Source organism: Oryzias latipes, chromosome 17 (assembly GCF_002234675.1).
Source record: "Oryzias latipes chromosome 17, ASM223467v1".
NCBI classification, from domain to species: domain Eukaryota; kingdom Metazoa; phylum Chordata; class Actinopteri; order Beloniformes; family Adrianichthyidae; genus Oryzias; species Oryzias latipes.
Window position 1 is genome coordinate 22,480,865 of NC_019875.2, and position 18,689 is coordinate 22,499,553.

Consider the following 18,689-nt stretch of genomic DNA (forward strand, 5'->3'; position numbering starts at 1 on the left):
CTTTTGAGGCATCTGATTGGCCAGTTTATAACTTGAAAAACTTGCAATAAAAAAAAAAAGATGTCACGAAAAAAAAATTAGGACTAGCAAGAACAATGGTGATTCTGACAAATACAATGACTGAGTAGTAGCTGTTTATGGAGGTCTATGGGATTTCAGCTATTTGGAACCAGCAGGTACTTCCTACTTGGGACGCGACAGGGGAGGGGATACCTATGCCAGTTCTCTTATACAGCCAATGGTTTTAAACCTTTAACAACAGAGCTTTAGCTCCAGCGTTGACATTCTTTCGACTCCCGTAACTCTTCAACTCTTCACTTAATGTAATTCCAGCTGATGCTGAATTAGAAAAAAAGAAGCCTTGTGCTGATATACAATACTTTACAGCAGTGAAGCGTTTACGTGATCAACGTAATCTGAAGATTAAACGGTCAAAGAGTTACTGCGACATGTCTGGTTTGAAAGGGTTAATCCTATCCATCTCCCCTCAATAATGCTTAATTGAATCAGGCTGATGTATTTCAGTGCTGTATCACATGAGAACTAACTTTCAGTTTCAGCTGATAAGAAGAAGTGAGAATTTTCAGACCATTTTTAAAGCCTGAGGAGGAGAAGTGATCGCACACACGTGTGTAAATTCTACCATTAGAAACTATCCTTTTCTGAGGCAAAGTCTCTATAAAAATAAATCAAACTTATTCATGTTTAACGCTGCACTCAGAACAGTGATTGGGAGTCTTACCTATTGAGTCCTGTGAGGATCTCTTGCGATGGTTACTGCCATCAAAGGATGAATAAAACTGTGAGCTGGACTTAACAGCAGATGAGGTGATGCTGTCGGGACTGGGAATGGGCATCTCACCGAGTACAAAACCCGGCTAAAAAGAAAAAAAGAGCTCATGAAACGAAACAGAAGAAATAAAATCATATGCAGCCAAGTCAAAGGAGCAGCTTGCCAAAATGTAGAAGCTGAAAAAGCTCTACAGAACATATCACTCAAAGTTCCTCGACAGAAAATGTTCATCTAAAGGTCAGGCTGCAATAACAAACTGAGCTAAATAGTGGGCTTCTTCTTGCTATAAAGAGCATAGCAGTACAGCTTTGGTTTGCAGAGTTGCACATAAACAAATCACATGAGTTATGGAGGAATATACTTTGAATAGATAGAAATGCCATGGAAATCTGACCAAAGTGTTCAATGCCACATTTGGTGAAATCTAAATAAAGCATTTTAGCATGACTCCACATACCACCCAAAATCATTGGTGGTGGGCTGAGAAGCTGGACTTCTTATGGGGTGGAGCCACCTGGCAGTCATTGAGCTGACCACAGAGTTCTGAGTATTCCAGAGATCTCCGAGGTCAAATGTGAGACCATCTGTAGACCAGCTTCACTGAGAGTGACTTGTGCTAAAACAGACTGATCTTAAAGTCCCACTTCGATCATCTTTTGGACTATTCTCAAAGCGTTCCCAGTGGTCTTTTAATTATGATTATGCCATTTTTATTCAAAATCCAAAAACCTGTGTCATTTTCTGCAGAGTGCCAGAAGTTCATTAGAAGGTAGCCTGTTGTTGTGGACAGGAACATTGATGCGGACACAGGGGTTGACATAGCCCAGAAATTTGCACTGGCCCACAGGGCCAGTAGTTTTTGAAACTTACTGGCCCTGCCTGAAAGTTACTGGCCCGACACCGCGCATAGCGGGACCCGCCGCTCCGCAGGTGCTTGCAACTTTAGGGGGGTCCGGGGGCATGCCCCCCAGAAACTTTTAATATGGTGCAATTTGGTGCATTCTGGTGACATCACTTATTTCTATACTTTTCAATGACTGAAAATAGACCATATCAAACTTAAACCTGCTCTAGTCTGTTTCAGATGTTTTGAAGAGAGCACTGCAGTGTAGTAGGTAACACTAGTTCAGAAGTTTTCATGGTGCTTTTAACGGCAAATATCGCAATAAATCATAAACCTTAAATGTGTTAAAACAATCTAATGGCAGCTTGAACCATTTAACGAATCAAATAAATCCCTTAATGCATTTGACCAATCGGATGGACGCCTTCACATTGTTGACCAATCAGATGGAGCCCTGTTATGTTAGATGTTTGTAACCTATGTCAACGTGGGTCATTTGGAGTATAATTTTTAAACTGGGAATGGTTATTTGGTTATTTTGCTGTTTGTTTATATACCGCAAATTATAGCGTTATCGCAATTTTAATCTCTGATATCGCATATCGCGAGTTTTCCTCATATTGTGCAGGTCTAACTGAGATCATTCAGCTAACTAGAAATACTTACTGCTTCCAGTGTTGTAAAGAAAAACAAAATTAAGTAGTTTAACATTCTACTGCATTTGAGTCTGAGATTCAGGTATTTGGAGTTGCCTTTGATTCTTTGACATTCAGCTTAAAGCTTAGTGGATACAGTTTCATCTTCAATGCATTCATTAAATATCTTGCTGTCCATAGTACTAATTCCACCCATTACTCCATCTAACATATTCCTATCTATTCCTGCCATGTCTTCCACATCTCTGACATGCTTCAGTCTCTCTTCAGTGACGGTGTCGGATTTTTAATCAAATGTAATAATAACCCACTGGCTTGTGCCTTCGTTGTTGCTGTTTAACATTGTTTTGTATTGAATTGTTACATTCAATAAAGTTTGGGAAAAAAAAGTAGTGAGCGCGTGCCGCGTGGTGCTCGGCAGTGAAAGCCGCGCGCGCAGGCGGGAGAGAAGGAGAAGTGATCAAAGGTTTCCCATAGAAACCCTTGAAGTCTGAACACAGGACTAGCAGAAAAACTAAATTATGAAGACGAGGTAAATCTACACGTTTTCGCAAAATTTACTTTATTGAAAAAGGTGAAGAATATATAAACCGTTAAATATTTTATGTGGCCCGAGCGGACAAGTGAAAAGTAAAGTCTTGTGGTCCGCACTGCTCGAAAAACAGGACCGGGCCAGCGGACAAATGGCTATGTCGAGCCCTGGGACATACCCCGCCCCTGTTTTCCCTCCTTGTAGCAGACCAGAGCAGAGCAGGGAGCTTGTGGCTTGTTCAGTGTATTTTCTACGTTTCAAATACGCCCTTTTTTTAAAAGGTATTTTTTCTTCTGCTCCTGATTCACAGAAATTTGAAGGAAGAAATGCACAGAAATGCAATTTAAAGCTTAATTTTCATAATTTCAGTCCTCCATCATCAGAAAAATGCCACAAGACCATGTCTAAAAACACCAAAACCCCAATTTTCTTTTTATGGGAGTGGGTCTTTAAACACACCACAAAATGGAGGTGTGGTCAGGTATAAACTCTGACCCTTAATACGACCAAAAAGATGTGCTGAGACAAAGCTAAAACCTCAAAAACACCAGTTGCTGATCAGGCTAAAATCACTCTACAAAGTATTCTACCAACACACTAATATTTAAAAGGCATAATTTATTAGACCTGTTGTGTTTAAAATCAAACACAATAATTGGTTTTTAATCTTTATATGTAACTTTATTTTTCCTTTAAACAACATATCAAATTACTGTTATTCTGTGTTTAGGTGTAACTGAAATTTTGTTCTGCTACACATACCTTAAAAACTCAAAGCTGGTGTTCCTTCTTTCTTTATGACTTTAGTCAAACAAATAACGTGTCAAATATACACATACATGAATAAAAATGGACAGAATTTTCTATGAGAGGCGAAAAAATGCCTTTCAAACGGATGTACCTGAGCTCCAAATGATGGGTACGGCCCCCGATCAGCCTTTCCTGAAAGAGGAAACGAGAAAGAACAAAAATAAACAAACGGGACAGTGAAAGTTTATGTCAATATTTAATCACGGTCCTGTCAAGCCCCCACCCCGTCTATCACATCTGCCATGTGAATGTATTTGATGCTGTGATCGTATTTATAAACCATAAAGAGCGAAAAATAAAACAAATAGGCTCATTATGAATGCTATGGGGGTAATCGTGCCCAGCGTGTGCCCCCTCCCCAACAGTTAAACAGAGAAGAGCTATAGTCTACTGTTATCCCGAGGGACAGCCTTATTTGTGCATGGGTGCCCTTTACACCCACACCCCTCCCGCACTAAACGCGCAAACTGAAACACACAAACAAACCCCTCCTCCACATCCTCCCTTATTACCCTACTCCCCTCACCCATAAAGGAAGCTTTGCCTAAACTGGTGCACCAGTGTCTAACTGGTGAAGGACTGGTCTGTCTGGAGAACAAGTCTTTGTTCTGATCCAGTCACAGTGTCTGCTGGAATCAAAGTGCGAGTGTCAGTCCAAATGTGGCCTGTGTTTCTCAGCCGAACGTTAGACTAAATTAGCTGCGAGCTTCGGTTTCTCAGAAAATATGATGTGAAAGTAGTGAAGTTTATGCTTCAGTAGTTTAGCTCAGTTGTTGGTTCTCTTACCCACAAGCCCTGATCCAAACACAGGGGCAGAGGCCAGGCCCTCCCGCTCGCTGTAAAGGCCGTCTTCTCCATAACCCTTGGAGGAAGACAGTCATGGCATTAGCGGCCCAAACACAGTCAATTCAAATGAATATTTCAAGTACAAATACTTTGCAATCTGGATTTTCTGTATTTTTAGCACATTGCTGCTGTTAACAAAATTATTTTTGTGTTGACATGAAAATGAATACATATAAATCTTCAGGTTAAGAAAAAGATCTTAGGAAACCAGTTTGTGGAGCGTGGAACCCTCGTGCCACTGGATTTGCCTTCTGCAGGAGTTTAATCCCAAAGTGAAGGGATTGAGGGTCCACCAATTCATTGCCTTAATGCTCCTAATATTTCAATTCACAACAGCAGATGAAAATGACTAAAATTTCCAACTACTTTTTAGAATATTTGTTTTCATTTTTGATTCTATCTACTTTTGTCATAGCAATTTACTGCAAATGAAGGTGTATTTGAATATATCTGTAACAACACATCATGTCAACTTGGCAGTAATTGTAGAGTCATAAAAAATTTTAAATGACAAAGTTCAGAATAATCATTTAATTTTTTCTTGTTAACATTTATGTTTTTTACTGTTGAATAATTAACATCAAAATCGGGGGGTTTTAAACTTCCTTGAGATTATGAAACTATAAATATCCAGTATGACATAAACAACATTAATGATCAAGTCTGAACTTTTATTTAGATTTAATAATCCAACCAACAACAAGTCTTTACTTTCTAATAGGAAGTGCTCATAATGTGAAATATACAAAACAGAGATACCCTAAAAATATTTGAGGTGAACATTTAGGCTTTCTGAGAGAAATTAAATTGACTCACAAATAATCTAAATCCTTAAAGTAATCTATCAAAATCCAGGAAGCTGTATTTGTTTTTTGCAGTTAAACAAATAACAACACATATGCAGTTGACAAGTTGGTGTTTTATTTGTAGATTAGGTTTATAATATAGTTAATCTTTATTTAAACAAAGCTTTTATATTTTGTTCATTTTTTATTTATCGGATAATTGTTTTAAAGTATTAAAATAAACATTGAAATTGCATCATCTTAAACAGTCTTTTCAACTGTTACTGTAAGTGTGGTTTTCTGTTAGTTCGTTATATAATCAGCATTGATTTGTTGTGCTACAGAAGTTTTTTTTTTTTAATCATACCAGTGAACTTTAATAAGTCAGACTATATATTAGACAATATAAAGGGGTATAAAGTGAGTAATGACCATTGCATATTTGAGTTCAGAGTATTAGTTCAAAAATAACATACTCTTCCCTGGGTGAAGGATGGACTATTTTCTTCTCCTGGTCCCCATGGACTAGACCCACTCCTCTCATCTATGCCTGGAAGACAAAGAAGTGGGTTAAGCCTTTCTGCAAATAAATGAGAATAGCATTTTTGTGTTTGAGATTTATAGCCTGGATTTGTAAGAAAGGCCCCAGTTGACAGAATGATGACTTGCTTTGATAAAGGTTTGTTCATGCTGCTTAAAGTAACCCCTTTCTGAAACGCGTTACTTTGCGGCTCACAGGCAAACAGCAGAGTGACGATGCTGTCACATAGTGTGAATGTGAGCTGAAGAAAGTTTGAATAATTCACACTCAGTGTGAGGCTTCCAGAATCATCTTTATTCTCTCACTCCTTTATATTTTCCATGGCAACAGTCATTCATAGCCCATTTATTCTAACAGATTTTGCCTACACCTTCTCGTCAGCACAGACTTAATCTAACATAATTGGCTTTTGTCAATCCAGGCCAAAGCAGCTTTCACAAAGGTGACTGTTTTTAAAATTAGCGATATTAAAAATCGCTGAAGCAGAAATTCCTGTTTATTTCCCCCCTCTTGGTCTCCTCTCATGCCCCAACACGGCATCTCCAGGGGAAAAATGAAGCTTAATTGCAGCCTCATTTGCATAATTGTGCATATTAATAAGGCTGAGCTCTATGAATATTCATACTTTTTTGTTTTGTTGTCTAATTAAAAAGCTGTGTGGAGAAAGGAAGGAGGTAAAGGCAGGCAGGAATTGTGACAGGCTGAGCAGTAGAACAGAATGATGGGTTCATACCAGAGAAAATCACTTGATTGCAATGACAAATATCAGTCACATGACACCAGCAGTATAAACCAAAGCAGGAGAAATTATATTCTATCCTGTCTATTTACTATTAATACAAGAAATACACCAAAAAAAACACATTCTCCTCTGCAAGATTTCAAATAAAGTGATTTGTGAATAGAAAGGAAAATAAGTGTAGAAAAAAATGAACTCATTCCATACACCCTTTCTTAAAAACTATTTAAAAAAACAATTATTTTATACACCACCCATTTGAACATAATCAGAACCAGACACAAGTTTTACTTAAAATACGTTTTAAATAAATTTGGTACACAATTTCATAAAAATATAGATAATAGAGCAACACAAAGAAATCCCCACAAAAATAAAGAAATTATTTAAAATTATAACAGTTATGTATTTATGAGCTTTAAGGTAAATAAAAATAAAAAAAAGTCACGAAGAATACACTGAAGCAGAAAACAGCAATATTATAATGAAGATAATTATTTAAGTTCCTTTCATGTCCATTTTTGATTAAATATTATTCTAGAATCCTAGATTAGGTTTCATTTTAATAATGAAGGTTGCAGTAATATAAGACATTCAACCCGTGGAGTTTAAAGGATAGGAAGGACAGTCCTATTTTGAAACTGAGAAGGTTTTTCTGCATATTGACATTGTGCATATTCAATAAAATGCTAATTTAATGTTAGTTCCATTAATACTTTTTGGCCAAAGTATTTTGATTATTTTTTAGACGAGGGTTTCTTTTGATAGATTAAAGGTAAAAGTGCAGAGTTTTGTGCATCCTGTGCTCCTAGTGAAAACACCCACACTCAAACACACACACACACAGCTGTCAAAGAGTGTTTGCTGTGTCATTGTTGCCGTTTTTACTGTAGAAACCCAGATTTCTCAGAACCCTCAGTGAGCTCGTCACAGATAGAATTTGACCAAGCTTCATCTAATTGTAGTCACCTGCAAGCGATGCAACCCTGGAAACCATGAATAAATGGAAAAGTGTCTTTTTTGTTGTGATTACATATATATATATCTATTGCTTTTTATAAAAAAAATCTCCTTCGTTTATAAACACAAATGAGCTTCTCCTAATGGCATAATCATAGGAAATAATAGAATAGTTTGAATAAATAACAAATAGTCACTCAATTAAATTTAGATTTTAATATTTGCAATTAAAAACAATTATGCAAACATTTTAGTTAAGCAAAATGATTTGATGGTTAGATTTTAAAAAAGCTCCTCATTTTATTACTGCTACCTTGTGAGAAAACCGTCCAGCATTCAGCTGCTCTGCATGATCTGAACAAAGAAAATAAAGGATGAGCAACATCAGACACAAATTCTCTGGAGAACTCCTTTCCACTTCTCCAATATGCAACACCCCTTTAAGCACCGTTGGGCTATAATTACACAGGAAGAGACAGTGGAAACAGACAGACAGCCTGAGTCACAGGCTTTATGAACAAAACCCAGCATACATGCTGACCACTTTTTACAGGAACGCTGCCTTAGGCTAGCCATAACCGAGCGTGCCGTTTGTCTAAACAACGTCTTCCTTCCCTTGTAAAGTGACTCACACAGACACAAAGCATGACGTCAGATAAAATCTCGGGTGTGAACACTGTTAATGAAAACACTGAACAATATACAATAACATAAGTTTGGCTGTGTTGACCTGTGAGTCAGTGGAGAGTTTTTAAACATAAAGAGACACGCTCAAATGTGCAAAAACAAACAGCTTGGTTTGGCAAGGTCCCATTTTTAAATAATTCTGAACCTAAACAATTATCAGAATATTTCAACTTTGCACATTCAATGTATTTGTAACTTTAAAACCATCTTGTCACTATAATGTGGTCACATGTCTACCTGAGAGTGCACATGCAAATTTGGTCTCATCGCCTTCTGCATTTCCACCAAGGTTTGAAGATATATTTTAGGATTTTCAGTTTCTAGTTACAAAAAAACGAATGCACAGTTTGAAAGAATCACTGAGTGGAAATGACAGACCATCCATCAGAGAGACACTTAACTGACTTTATGAAACCAACACAAAACCGCTAAACGGGGAAGAAAGTTTGGATTTGTTAATCTATAAAATAATTTTTATATACCTGCATGAAGAAAAGTAATTTTGAAAATCGTATTTCTGGGTGTTTGCATTAAGGCTGTAATAGAATTCTCTTAAAAACAATGATAACTCTGCCTTGATTTTTAATCTAGACTGCTTTGATAGTGTTAAAAACGTTTTTCTAATTTATATCATCTATATGATCATAGTAAGAGGACCAATAGATGTTGAAACAATGTGACCAACGAGGATATTAACTCACAAATGGGATTTATTTTTCTTAAGAACTGCCGTAAAATTTTTGCACTATTAACACAGTTATTTTGATATTATAGAGAAGCAATACATATCAATTTACTTTATTTTGGACTCAATAACCCAAAAGAGTCATCATTTTAGGATATGAGAAAGCATACATAAGCTCTCAAAGAATAAAATAATCATACTAAAAATGTCTTGATACTTCTAAATACTGAAATCTTTTGGAGCTATGCCTTTTTCAGTTGGCATTTATTATTTTCAAAACCTTTTTGTACGTAAGAAACATGAATTAAGTTTTAAAATATTTTACTTAGACTTACTGTAACCTTCATTGCCTGTTTATTCCTAATCCTTTTTTTCTGCACAGCAGAATGCAGCACTGCGCCCCAATAGCCTTCCACCCGCAGCCATCCGAGTCCGCTCAAACCACACAGATTGACTACAATGAATCCCATTCACAGAAGAATATGCTTGGCTCTGTCTGAAGGCCAACCTCAGCTTATTCTGTGTTGCTATTGATGTTTGATCACAAATGTAAAAACACACATTTCCATTTCTAAAAAAAAACAGCAAAAAAAAAAATAAAACATCAAAATAAATTGAAATATAAATGTAGGAAGTGTAACAACCAAAAAACTGCATTTAACTGGTGCAAATGAGTCTTTAAAGCAAAGCATAAAAATGTATAACATGCAGGTTTCAACATGTCGTTTATGAAATTCAGCGATTGCAACTAGATTTGAACCTGGGGGTGAATATAACAAGAAGAAGAGACTAGACTTGAAATTGTTCTTTAATGTGTCAACACCCTGGAGATCTCATAGACTCCTTTAATTATTTGTTTTCAGAGTTTGCCAACACTAATGAGCTAAAAATGGCGAACTTACAGAGTTTTTGAGTGGACCCCAATAGCGTCTCAAACAGTTGATCAGAAAAAAAGAAGAAACAAAAATGACTTCACATTTTGGAAACTACTGGTAGTCTTTTTTAAAAACACTGCAGTATTATTGTTAAAACACTTCTGGCCCTTTTCTTTGTGGGTCATGTTTTTCGCACAGGCACCACACCTCTGTTAGAATTATCTGTGTAACTTCAACCTTTTTAAACTGTTTAGGAGATATTTTTGTTTTATTTGTCATCTCACTATGTTTTAGCACCACCCAAAAAGGCTGGATAGAAAGAAGAAAGCAAAATCTAACTCTATAGCCTCAATTAGAAAGATTCATGTTACATCTGGATAAAAAATGTCATAGTGAGCAAATGAAAGCCTTATTAAAACTGTCTTTTTCTTTAGTATCCCATGAAAAATAAAGTCTTGCCTTTTTTTTGGCACAGACCAATTTTTATGAAAGCAAGTAGATGACGTCTTTACTAATAAGTCATGTTTTTAATTAGCTGTACCACCTGTGTTAGATGAATTGTGGGAAAAGGGGAGTCCCTATGATTGACACAGGTGTGAATACATTTTTTTAGAAAAAATAATCTTGACACATTTAAAACATATATATAACCTTTGGAAAATAGTAAAAACAATGTTTAAAGTGAGATTACATTAAAAAACTTTTGTTTTACATTTGTGGTTTCTCTACTGCAAATTTAAGGAGGTCAGTAATTTGAAGGTGTTCTTGTGTCACCATCTTACCTTCAGACATTATTTTTTTATTTTTCCCACTAGCTCTTCTGAAGCTTTCTTTTTCTACTGAGGAATTAATAAAATACCATGTAAATGGAGTAGGAGAGTAGAGTATGGAGTAGGTTTTCTAAAAGGCAGCTGTACCTTCTAAACTACAGTACATGCAGGTATAGATCATTTGTCCATGTGACAGCTGAACATGCTTTGCAATGTACTCAAGAGCTATTTTTGGCAGAGACACCAGTGACGTAAGGAGATGCAGGAAGAAGAATTTTGGTGTTACTGCTTGTTCTGAAAGAGGTTTTTCATGTAAGAAGCCAACCAGTGAAATGTGTTTAAGAGGGAGTGTGTTACTAATACGAGTCTATCAATCTACCAAGCAATCATTCTTCTTGCACACTTTTTCAGCCCCTCAGGTGATGGTGATGGTGATAGATCCAAACTTGAAAACACAGCTGGTGATGTGTTTTTAGGGGTACCTCCATGGAGTGGTAGTAGGGATAGGAAGACATCAAAAAAGCATTTCAGTCATTGAGAGCACAATTTAGACAGACAAGTGACTTGAACTCTTGCCTGCAGTTTACAAATAAACCAAAATTGCAGCATACTGTCAGATCTTGCAAGAAAAAGAAATCCTTAGTTTTTGTTGTCCTAAAAATTTCTGTATAATAAAGATTTTGAAAGCAAAGACGGCTGTTCATAATGTACGGACAGAGCTTTTCAAAGGTTTACAAGTATCGGTTTATTCTCTTAGGGGAAATTCAGACTGAAAAAAATCCTTTGTTCCGCATCGAGTCCGCTTAATTTTTTTAGATCGAGTCCCGAACCTTGCGTTTGGTCTGTATTCAGACTGGCATCAAGCGATCCATTCTGTTATGGACCAAAGCTTGTCAACAAAACCATGTGACTATAGATTGTCAGTCATTGGGCAGGAACTACAGGGCAGGTCTAAACAACAACAGAAGGAAGGACATGCTGGGCTTTACATTTCTTATTGGGGCAGTTAACTTATTAAAATGTTATATTTCGATTACCAGTTTTGAAAGTCAGGAACAACACTTTTTACTTGTTACTTTGGCACGCTGCAAGGCGGTTACCGTCAAGATGATGTGCCGTGTGAGCTTTAACTCTGAGAAAGCTAGCAACTGCAGTGATGAGGAGACATCAGCTATGAAGGTATGCTGCTAAGTGTTTATGACATATAGATTGTCAGGAAAACATTGAGAAGCAATGTGGATTAAGTAAAAAATTGTTTGATGAGCCTGCATTCATCCGACTACATTCAAATGTGTTGCTGTGTCTCATCATTGTGGTGTATGGCATTGCCTTTAAGAAAGTTTTATTAAAGGAACTACAAGGTAGCTTTTAGGATGACGTCTCAGCAGCGCCGCGCTCATGCCACGTAAAGAGACACAGAGACGCATGTAAGAAGCGTTTTCAGCGGAGTTAACGTTCTCACAAGTAAACAGTTGGACTATTTGTTCTGTTTGATAACCTTTATATTTGTCCACAGCTCATTTGTTCCCACATTCTACACTCTGTTTACGTTGGCTATGGTGGCCGTTTTTGGTCCAGTTGTTTCGCTCAGAGGACGGATTGTATTCAGACTGAGGAATGTCAGAGCGAACCGAAGCTCAGTCCGATTGGAAACGAACCAAGACCACCTCCAAGACCACCTCCAAAGATTCAGACTGAAAATTTGATCTGGATTATCGGGGGAAACGAACTCTGGTTCACTTTAAGCAAATCTAATGTGTCCAGTCTGAATACACCCTTAGCATATTCACAGTCAAAGAGGTTACATCAAGGGTTCAAGCTGGGAACGCTTTGACTCTGACTTAAAATATAAAGAAGATAAAAAAGGGCCATGGTGACATAAATAATAGTTTTTAATAGCTGTGTGCATGTTCGTGGTGAGTGTTTAGATGGTTGGTGGGGAGACTTGCACCATTTTGTAGACACGCACCTTATAACTACAAAAGAAACACGCAAGTGGTTCTCATGAATAGATCAAATAAAGCCCCTTAGACCCCACCCAGAAACTGAATGCCTTTCATCTTTGAATATCACCGTCCTTCCTATTGACTGCTGAAAGATTTACTGCACACAGCACAATGGGGAGAAGGGGGAAGTTTGTCTAGAACAGATGGGCCATAATATAGAAAATAACTTTAGTCTATAAAAGCTTAAGGATTGGAAAAAAAGAAATAGGTTGACAACTGTCATGTACTCAACATTTTGAAGGATTTTTGTATCGTAACTCGTTGATAGGCGTAAAACTTAACTCTGAAGGTTGGTTTTGAAAATTGTTTGACCAAATGCAAAAGAGCTTTAAGAAAAAACAAGTATGGAGTAAAATAAAAAAAAAACATGGTGCAAAAATACAGGACAAGGGAATACAGTTTTTCACAGAGTAAGCAGCAGAGATTAATTGGACTGTTTACACCAGCCTCCCTTCTCTATTTGTTCTTACATGATTTACTGGTAACAACTGAGAAAGTGAGGGAAAGAACACCAGTGAGAGGAACAGCTGCAGCGTAAGTTTGAGAAGTGCAGAAAAATGAATGAAATATTTTAAAATGTTTGAAATATTTTCCTGATTTTTCTTTAGAATTAGAATCAACTCCTAAAAAAAGCATATAACTGGAAAATGTCCTTTCAGAAGAAGCTTTAGCTCGCCAGAGGGAGATATTCAGCTGAATGTTTCATTGATTGAATTTTCTTACCAGAACCTCCAAACTGACCCAGGGTAGTTGGCCCACTTCTACCATTTGGAACTGGAAGCTCAAACATCTGAAAAGAGAAAAAGAAGAATCTGTTGAGACACTGAAATACATATTAATTTTTAAAGTATCTTTATTTTTAAAGGCCCATTTCAAACAACTACCATATTCCTCTCTAAATAGAAACTACAAGAATTTTATGCACTTTGGGTAAGTTTTAGGGCCTAATCAAATTCAACTGACGGAGCAGAAACAACAAAAAATTATTTTTAAGAACGGCCAATTAAATTATTCCAAGTCCTTCAAACTCCACACTGATGAATGAAATCACACATATTCTGACCTCCTCTGTGGCAGCTGGGATCAATAAGTCTTTAAGATCAAAACCATCAAAGTCAGACCGTCTTACCGCTGTAAAATCCAGCAAATCGCTGAGCTCCTTGTCTGTTTCCACTGCAGCCATTGTCTGCTGCTGTTCACTCGGCCCTTTCAGTCTCAGCAACTGCCCACAAGCAGAGATAGGGACAACATGAGTTGATATCACTCATTTGTAAAATCATTATCTTGACAAGCAACTGACTGCTTTGTTGAGTGGGATAGATTTCTGATAATTTTACTAATTTGAAATTTAATATTTGCCTACACTTCTAAACTACGGTAATCGGTATTTCCATTAGAATAAAAACCATTCACATTTTCCTTTTTGACAAACCATAGTTTCCTGTTCACAAGAAAGCCAAAGTTCATTATCTCACACCTTGAACACACTGTGGTTGAGTATTCAGAAGGGGTATTCACATTTATAAAATAATAAAGGGTTTTCTTCAGCTTGAAGCAGAAAGGCGGAGGTGTCTGATTCACATAGAATTAATTAAGGTTGCTTTAAAAGAATCCTTCAACGTTAACAGCAAGTAAAAAAAAGACAAAGCATAACATAATTTGGTGATAATTTGCAGAAATCCAAGGTTTAACTTAAGATAAAGGTGAAGAGACAGTAAAGGGAAAGACACAAACAATAGAAGTTGCTTTTAACTCTGCTTAAAACTATAAATTGTGTAAAATTAATACTGCAAGTTAGATCAAAACTATTTTAGCACCCAGGAAAAAAAACAAAAAACCAGCAGACCCAGATATTAAAAAAAACTATGTGTACCAATTACATTACCAGTGCTTTAAGGGGCCTATATCATGAAAAATCTACTTATTTGAGATTTTAAGTGTGTTAAAATGTTCATTCCTCACTATAAAACAAACTCAAAATGAACTAGGAAAATAACTCATATTTCACAAAAAATTCTCTTTATTATGCCAAAAGTAATATATTATCATATATTAGGACTGCATGATATGAGGAAAACTCGCAATATGCAATATTAGTGATCAATATTGCAATGACGATATGACTTGTGGTACATGAGCAAATAGCAAAACAACCCAAAACATAATTTCCATTTCCTGCAACAGTTTAATTTAAATAAGAGTCAACATAACTTAAATTATACTTCAAATGACCCTATCTATGTAGGAGATGAACATTTCCTCCATCCGATTGGTCAACAACAACATTCTTCAGTGGTTTGAGTAGAACGCATATGCTCGAAACAAAAGACAGAAAATCAGAGATTTGCAGTGGAACTTCACAAAATCCACATTTAATATTTTTCTTTGCATTTCTTTGACATTTTTAGAACAACAAGAATTAACTTTGCACTGCTACAGAAAATATGGTTTTATTTGTAGAACAATTTCAGGTGCAAATTGTTTTTGTCAAGTCGGTGGACTCCACATAAACCCTTCAGGCAGACAGATGGCAGGTTTACAAGCACCACTTCTTTTACTTAAGATGAAATACAAAAGTGAAATACATATAATTAATTGCATGCTCCTATTTTGTTTGTCTAATGAGAGGTAACAAATGTATGAGCAATGCTTTTAATATAGCCACTCCTCAGAAAAAGCAGTCCATGTACTCATAGAGCAGGAATTTAGTGTTCTTTATCCCTATGGATATAGAGATCTGTTGGGCTCACCGGCGTTTACACTGATGTTTTTGGACTTGAACAAAATTCACATCAAAGAGACTCATTCACAATTACAGATGGAAAAGACTCAACTTGATCCAAGTCAGTGTTTTGGTAATCTTCAACTTTACTGTATGTTTACTTTAATGTATAAACTACCTCTTAAATGAAGCCCAAGATTCTTACCTGTAGTCAAAAAACTGGACAGACATTTAAAAAGTGACCACATCTAACATGTGTGACCATGGTTTAACCACAGACCACACTGCCTCCATTGTTAGTCAGCTCTTGAGCTTCTGCTGCGTCCTCAACCTCAAACACCAAGTAACTATAAAAAGGAGTTTGAAAACATAAACTGGCACAAAACTCTCAAATTTGAACTCAAAACTTAAAAGCAGAAACCATCCAACTTTAAATCCAAAGTGGAGTGAACAACCAGCAATGTCGGTGGATTAAAGAAACAATAACATTTCAGTACATACAACCTGGGACAAAAGCAGGTTTAATTTTAAAAGGAGACGAAAGTTTATGAACATTAGAAATGATTCATCATGCCTTTTTAAAGTCATAGACATCAACATTATTCAACCAAGTGATGTAACACAAATATTTATTGAGAGGAGGAGCATCTCATTATTGTCAGACTTGTCTGTACAGGCTTCAAGGATATCAGGTATCTTCTTTAAAGCGTTTAAAGTCCTACTTGGATCATCCTTTGTTCTGTTTTAAGAATTTTCTTTTAACTATGATTAGGCCTTTTCTAGCAAAAAAACAAACAAAAAAAACCTGTATTGTTATCTAGGACATAGTTTCTGCAGAGCGGCAGGAGTTAATTAAATTTGCCTCTGACTTGAGGGCGGGACTATTGGCGTGGAGTAAGCCTGCCCTGATCCCATCATCCATCTGTTTATGTACTCTCCCGCTAGCGTACAGCCTCTCACAATCCCAAACTAACATTGGTGTGCGGAAAAAAAACAACAAAAAAGCAGTAAGCAAACCAGCCATAAAGTTTTGATCAAGATGCCAGCTTGGACAAAGAAAATGGAAACATACATGGATCTATTTGTCTGCAAGTGGATGCATCAGAATGGAGTGGAGCAGGAAGCTTACAAGCTTTTTCCAACAGCATTTATTTGTCTGTTACTGATTTACAACCATTTGAATAAAGAACTACTCAGAAATGCCATTCTTAAATTAATTTTCTTTATATATGACTTCAATCATGAGAGCAATGCCACAAGAACGTGTTAAAAAAAAGATAATTTTCATCGAAGTGGGTCTTTAATAGTCAATCAATTACATCAAATCAACCTTTATTTATATAGCAATATAAATCAATCAATTACATGATAAATGCATCCAAAAACGTAAAAAGGTTTGTTAAATGTTCATATGAAATGATAAGGATTTTCTTGCAATGCTAAAATAATTGGATAAACGGGAAGGGAAGTGTTATTTTGTCTAATTACCTAAAACAGAATAAATTTTACAAAAGATCAGCGTTAAGTCTAAAAATACACAAAACTTGGACGGTTGAATGACAAGTGGCAATCGCAGCACTTCTTTTTACCTCAAAATACAAGCAAATGAATCACAATTGAGACATTTTGAACGGTCTATAGTGTAAACACAAAGTGGGCTCCCTACTTTTTTAAACTGTCACAGCCAGCACCGCAAATTGATTAATGTCGTATTAAGAGCAGGTGACAGGATGTATAGAGAATTTTTGTGCATAGAAATTGTGGTTATGGGTGTCTATGGTCAAGAGATGTGTTGGTATTTAAAGACAAAGCGCTGACAGCACACAATCTAGCAATTTCTGTATCTCAGTCAGTGGGCTGAGGTCAAAATGGGGGATAAGAGCTTAGCCCCTCCTAACAAATGGAAGTTGTATAGGCTTGTCCCCGACACCCCCACCCCCCTGCTACACATTTAGCCTTCGCATTTTGAGAAAAGTCCAACAACCGACTGAATTATTAATAAAAACAAGACAGTACGACCTCATATCAGGCAAAAAAAGGCTAACGGGCTCCCAGCAACGGGCTCGCGCTTCAGCCGTTTAAATTAACGCTACGGGACGTTTAAAAGGACCATAAAAAAAAAACCTGTTGCCTCAGACGAACAGCAGAATTAGATACATTCCCAAACGTTTATAGTTGATAACAACACGTATATAAATTAATAAACATGAATAATATGAGATAAACAATTTGGGCGTTAAGCTACATGCTATACTTAAGTTTTTCTCCAAGTCAAAACACAAATTGTTTAACAAAAAGCATATAGCTTTGACTTTTTAACCATATGCTACCCTAATTAAAAAAAACATATATTGCTTTGAATCGCTTTTGTGTTTAGAATAGCTTAACTTAACTTAAAACTGTTGAAAAAGTAACATTTAAGATAACATAAAGTATGGAATATAGTATGAATAAATGAATATTTTTCATCACAGGGAAGCTATTCTTAGTTTAACACAACCACGGACAGCTCTCTTGGCCCGAAGGGACAAAATCCGAGACCCCACTTTTCTGGAGGCTGCACTAACATTGCGATAATCGTTATTACGCCTGCACAATTAAAAAAAAGCAACTTCTGCTTGACAAGAGTGTTTATAGTTCATTTGCTAACATTTACCTGGAATTAGTGATGTGGCATCCAGCAGAGAGAAATGAACGGCGGTACAAGGAGGAAGAATAAAGAAACAAAGTTAGGAATAGGATCCGTCTCCCGTGGTCCGGACGGAGGGGTTGATGAAGAGAAGCAAAGACAACCACTACTTTGTCGCGTCGCCCGATTATTTATTTATTTGACTCCGTCACTTGCAATCTCTTTTGGCCGTCACGGAGATGAAAACACCTCTCCCGCGAGAATAACAACTGTCCTACAACTCTATCCTCTTTCGGTTAAATAAAGTGTTACCATTTCATTTTCCAAGTAGACATTTCAACAGCCTCCACATTGTCGGTTCCAATTGAATATCAATCCGCAGCACTGCCTTCGGAGGACATGGACTCTTAAAACATCAGCAATATATACTTTAAAGCTAAAACAAAACAAAAAGCGTTGACTCGACAGCCTTCCTTTTTCAAGTCAATTTTAGCCAAAATAACAAAATTGTCATGTCTTTCAGAAAAATACAGCAACAAAAGTGATCTTACGGGGAATTAACTTGGATCTACGTTCGATCGCGGATGAAGACAGCGGAAAGCTTAAACAGTGTAGCCCAGTAAAAGATGGAACGATAATACAGGAAGGAGGACCAATCGGATATCGTAAAACATTGATTGACATTTTAAATAACCAATGAAATTTCAGCATCGTTTCCTGAGGCTGTTCCAGTTTGCCTGTTTTTTCTTGCATTTCATTTTGGTTTAAACTGTTTTAGCGCAACAAAAAAATGTTACGAAGTCTTTATT

The 18,689-nt window shown here is 36.6% G+C and overlaps 1 protein-coding gene across 6 annotated transcripts in view; it reads right to left on the reverse strand.

Moving 5' to 3' along the window:
• The window catches only part of tcf3 (transcription factor 3), a 31,864-nt gene extending 13,403 nt beyond the window's left edge, over positions 1-18,461 (reverse strand). Inside the window, exons 1-10 of one of the 6 annotated variants that reach the window (NM_001252242.1) lie at positions 13,651-13,712; positions 13,488-13,502; positions 13,253-13,341; positions 5,743-5,816; positions 4,905-4,931; positions 4,422-4,497; positions 3,727-3,767; positions 3,285-3,303; positions 1,664-1,668; positions 743-878 (exon numbers count right to left, since the gene is read on the reverse strand). In NM_001252242.1, coding sequence (NP_001239171.1) covers positions 743-878; positions 1,664-1,668; positions 3,285-3,303; positions 3,727-3,767; positions 4,422-4,497; positions 4,905-4,931; positions 5,743-5,816; positions 13,253-13,341; positions 13,488-13,502; positions 13,651-13,712 — 544 coding nt within the window. Of the gene's footprint in view, positions 1-742; positions 879-1,663; positions 1,669-3,284; positions 3,304-3,726; positions 3,768-4,421; positions 4,498-4,904; positions 4,932-5,742; positions 5,817-13,252; positions 13,342-13,487; positions 13,503-13,650; positions 13,752-17,907 lie in introns of those variants that run through there. The other 5 variants (XM_011486623.3, XM_011486622.3, XM_011486621.3 and 2 more) reach the window with 5 other exon arrangements.
• Between the last annotated feature and the right edge of the window lie 228 nt (positions 18,462-18,689).